This window comes from Clupea harengus, chromosome 20 (genome assembly GCF_900700415.2).
Source record: "Clupea harengus chromosome 20, Ch_v2.0.2, whole genome shotgun sequence".
Lineage (NCBI taxonomy): Eukaryota > Metazoa > Chordata > Actinopteri > Clupeiformes > Clupeidae > Clupea > Clupea harengus.
Window position 1 is genome coordinate 6,449,879 of NC_045171.1, and position 5,000 is coordinate 6,454,878.

At 40.0% G+C, this 5,000-nt stretch overlaps 1 protein-coding gene across 1 annotated transcript in view; it reads left to right on the forward strand.

Annotated features, from left to right (window-relative positions):
* The first annotated feature begins 1,284 nt into the window (after positions 1–1,284).
* The window catches only part of LOC105911438 (probable carboxypeptidase X1), a 16,019-nt gene continuing 12,303 nt past the window's right edge, over positions 1,285–5,000 (forward strand). The window contains exon 1 of the mRNA XM_031587517.2: positions 1,285–1,890. Coding sequence (XP_031443377.1) covers positions 1,479–1,890 — 412 coding nt within the window. The 5' untranslated portion in view covers positions 1,285–1,478. The remainder of the gene's footprint in view (positions 1,891–5,000) is intronic.

The window sequence follows — 5,000 nt, forward strand, 5'->3', positions numbered from 1 at the left end:
GTGTCCACGTCAGTGAACTTTACCTTATCAAAACTTTACTGCATTATGCAAAGTCATCAATTTATAATAACAGCTTCTTGTGTGTAGATTTTATATTTACTTCTTAAAAATTGAAGAATAGGCTTCATATCGAAAGTGAGAATTTTGAAGTACATGTTAGAGTAAAAGGTTAGTTCGTTGTTACCGGGATGTTTGTCTTTTGACAGTCTGTCCATAGTCTTATATTTATTCATGAAGATAAACACGACAATACGACTGATTTAAAATAATCAAACATAAATTTGACTTCAAGTGAACCAAAGATCTCGAGTTTACCACTGTCTGAAAGCCTCCGATACGACCCTCAAATTCACAATAAGCCACTACGGATGGGTTGATTGGCCATCAAAGAGTCTTTTCTATCTGTGGAAGCTTGTCTTTAGGCGCCATCTAGTGTAATATCGCAATTAAAGGATAGAAATATGAAGACTGGAATTTTCCACACACTATACTGGACAAGTTAGTTTTCATAATCTAACTTCATGTTAGATATTAACATCCAGTTCATATGTTTCTGCATGGGCTACATTTTGAATGAGTATAGGCAATAACCTAATTTATTTCCGGTCGTAGAAAATGGCTGAAAACTAACGAATCTACTCTATCTAATGTACCTAAGCTTATAAAAAAACTTTTGAAACGTTGTTTTATTAGAGCTCTTACTTTTTATTCTGTACTTTGAACAAATTATGAAAGTGTTTGGTAAAGAAACCGTTCATCTGTCAACGTCCTAGATGGGCAATAAAAGGTTATTAGAGAACAAGGAAAAAGTCATGTTTTTCTAAGTGTAGACCAATATGACATATTGTGATGTTATTCATTAGTCTTGACTCATACTATTACTTATCTTATACTTACTTACCTCAGACGATATTAATAGCAAACAACTTCTACTTAAACTTCAACAACTTCATCACATGGGTTATGGTAAGCTGCTATTGGAATATATACTCTCGCAGTATGACATGCTTATGGCTTCTTTTTCTTTATTTTTTTAACTGTTGGTCATGCTAAATTTAGTATTTTCTGTGTATTTTGATTTAGTGTACGATCTGAAATATACATTGTACACTATCTTCTCCACCAGATGGTGCACTCCCCCTGCTTCTTTTTCGGTCGGCGCCTTTGTGTAGTGAACTCATGTGGCTCAAAAATCTTGATTAGAAATAAAAGGACATTTGGCAGACCGTTAAATAAACAGAAACGTTTAAATCACGATGAAGAAAACGTCACCATGGCAGCTTTTCCAAGATGTATCAATATTTATCAGTAGCGTTCCATCTATTCTGGGTATTAAGGCAAAGGAAAAGTTTGTCTGTATTCCCTAAACTTTTCTGCGCATGCTGTCGACGCATTACGGGGTTTGCCCAATTGGTATTATGGGGAGTTGAGAATCTGCACAATTGTCAATTTTGGCTCTGATATTCCACGAAGAAGTCATGCCTTTTGTCCTTTTTCCCACTTTTGCTTTCATATGCATTATACGTTTATCTAGTTGTAGTAGTGTTTCTTTGATCTATCTGGAAAGCCAGGACCGACCAAACGGGACTGACATACCTAATAACAATAATACGACCTTGGCTCCTGTATTGACGACCAACTCCATCCAAACTGCCAAGCCAACAGATGAATCTACAATAATTAATACAGTTACAACAGGAACAACAACTATAGCAGGTACTAAAGGGCCAAAGGCGACAACTACTACATCTACTGCAAAGACTCAAACAAAGCCTGTCAACACGTCCAATAATGTCCATTTTAACACCGAGGACTTGAATGACAAAATCGACAAAAAGTTGGAAAAAACAGTATGGAACCCAGCGGAGGACAATGAGCCACCAGAGTTAGGTGAGAGATTAATGTATCAGATGATGAATCGCTACTACACTGAGTTTGTAATTTTGTTAATGGTCCATCAAACGATGACAAATTTCATTTTAACTAATGTTGTGTGTATTTATAATGATGCTCTAACTTACTGACCTATTCGAAATTAAGGGGTTAGTTGTTCAAATGGAAGTGGATGTGCTAACGTTATTTGTGTTGTCTGTTTTTGAACATCGCGCGCAGTTACATAATTCTACAGACAGACAGCTTGCTCCAGTAATTGTCAGATTGTCTCTAAGATCCAACTGTATTGCCTTGTATCGTTGTTATTGCTCTGAACAATATGCGAAGTATTTAAACCAACTATTTAAATATTTCCTTTTAATATCGATGAAAAATGACGCTAAATTGACAGGCAGCCAAGCTACAATAGGTATTCCATTACAAATTGTACTCAGTGTGTGAGAAATAGGTCAATAGTATGTGTGTGTGTGGATGAGGGGGGGGGGGGCTGTTGACACTTCTGTTATCTGTCACTGATGGAAAACAGATGTATCAGTGCAACAGGCTCTCTCTCTCTCTCTTTCGGTGCATGTGTGTGTGAGTGTGTGATGATACACGCAAGAGAGAAATGTGTAGTCCCATGATTGTGTGCGCCACTATAATGTAAAAGGGAAATTCATTGAGCATTTAATTATCATGGCTATAAGAAACATGTAAGTCAGTTTTAAACAATAGCCAATGTACCATTTATGTGTGCAATTTCATTTAATTTCCTCCCAGGACAGTCAAATTGAGTTCTAACACATACTTGTTTCCAAAAGACTTAGAGAGAACTAATGCAACCCCATAGTCGAGAGTCGAGATGATATTCTAAATCTGGCAAAGATTAACATCAATACATCAGTTCAGACCTTGTACATTTCAGTGCTTCCATACGCATGGACATAGAGCCCCACACTGGGTCAAATATCTGGGTCAACCCAAACATCCCATAATAGCTAGGAGATTCTTTTCCTTTCTTAAACCCAAGCAGAGGACAAGTGAAGGGATGCTGAGTCAGCTACTCTGCTCCACTTCAGACTAACAGTGAGTGACTCACGGCCCTGCGGCCAAACCACAATTAAGCCTGCCGTCTCTTCCAAGCCAGGAACTCAGGACTCGTCCCTCCCCGGAGGCAAGGGTGTAGGAACCAGGGCTTTTGTTTATTTTGTCATTCATACATTCGTTCGTTCGTTTGTTTGTTCATTCACTCGTTTATTTATTTATTTGTCTTTCAAAACCATCCAGAAAACTTGGTCTCAGGGATTTCAGGTAGTCTTTGCTCATGAGCTGGCTTTGCCATTTTTGCAGCTATTAAGTTATTCTGGAGGTCCACACGAAGCGCAAAGGTAGGAAAGAGGCCTACAAAGGTGGTGAAGAAGCCCAAAGTGCTGCCCAAGACACCAAAGCCTACTAAAACAGCCACCACAGTTGGGAAACCCTCATCACCACCACCAGTGAAGCCAAAGGCCACAGAAACCAAAGCAAGGCCAAAGAACCCGGTCAAAACTGAGAAACCAGTGATGCGTATGTATGCAGCTCTTAATTAGCATAGCTGTACATACGGTATGAATAACACTGACATATTTGTGTTATCATACTGTGTAGGACTAAAGACGGGTGTGATGTTTATCATGCTTCAGAAGGAGAGAAGCTGAGCTTCTCTGTAAGCTTCTGTATCTTGCTGACAGCTTCTGTCATTGTCAGTCAACCTGTTGTTGTTGCCTAGGACTGCATGCTAACACTTGCTTTAGTAGATCTGAGGGTGAAAGGGCTAAAACACTCATCCAATAGCTATTTGTCTGCTAAGCAATATAACACATCTGTTTCAGCACCCATGTTTCTGATAGCCCTTTAAGCTGTTCACAGACTCTTATGACTGTTAGGAATTATAATGAGCAAAGGTCAAAGTTGCAGTTAAGTGCTAGATATTGTCAAGTTTTGGTTGAAAGTAATGGACATATAGTTGACAGGAATTTCAGAAATTAGGCTAGTTGTCAGGTAATTCAGTTTATACATGATTTACTGACCGTTCATAGAGTGCCTCAATCAGGCTATGCATATAAAGTCTCTGCCAGCCTTATGTCAGTCAGCCTAATGTTAGTGCAGCGCGTGTTATGATCTGCTCTTGTTTTTGAGAAGTATTAAGTATCGACATCTGGACAGTGTGTGTGGCTGACTGAATGTGACTCAAAGCAATGTGGTGTCCAGCAGTGTCAGGAGACTCTGGCTCTGACAAACCATTTCACAAGAGACCGTTTAATGCCTCTTAATAAAGTGTCAAGGTGTAGTTCTACACAAACATCATGGAAATAGGCTTAATGGAATCTGATCAGGGTTGGTGATGTGCTTTATTGTCTAAAAGGTTTTACCTAGAGGCACTGAGATACACAGATATAAAGTCCCTTACCATATCAGTGAGAGTTTGTGAGCACTACACCATGACTTCAGAATTAGATGGCCTTAGCATATGCACGTTTTATTTGTACTTTTTGTACTATTGTAGGGTTTAGTGGAAATCATTGGAATTGTCCTTTAAGGAAATGATGACTTCTTGTTTTTCTCCCCCTCACTTACATAACCCTTAGTGTGAAGATGTTTGACTAGGCCCAACATAACTTGTTTGCCCCCGAGAGATTTTTCAACTGCACTCAAGGAGAACAGACACATGGTATGCAGAGATTTCCTGTTGAATGTGAACGCAAGACTCAATGCTTGCGTTTCGCCTTTCAAAGTCTGGACCAGCCATCTGCAGAAGATCCTCCCCATCTTCTCTGTCTTGTGCCTCCTGCTCACCCTCCTTCTTCTGATATCTATGGTATCTGATATCTTCTGATATCTATGGTGTTTTTGTCTCCCAGATCAGTTTTTTTCTTTCTTGTGCTGGGTCTTGCGGCGGGTTTGGCTCCCAACCTCAGCTGGTGATCTCTCTGGGAGACTTCCTCTGTGGAGCTCAAGATCCCAAGGCCCGAGTGGGGGGAGGGGGTGTGGGGGCCTCTCCTCTGGAATTCACAAAACGAGAACTGGAGGAAAGAATAAGGGGGGGGCGGGGGGGGGGGTCTGGTCTGAGTGTGTGTGTGTGTTTGTGT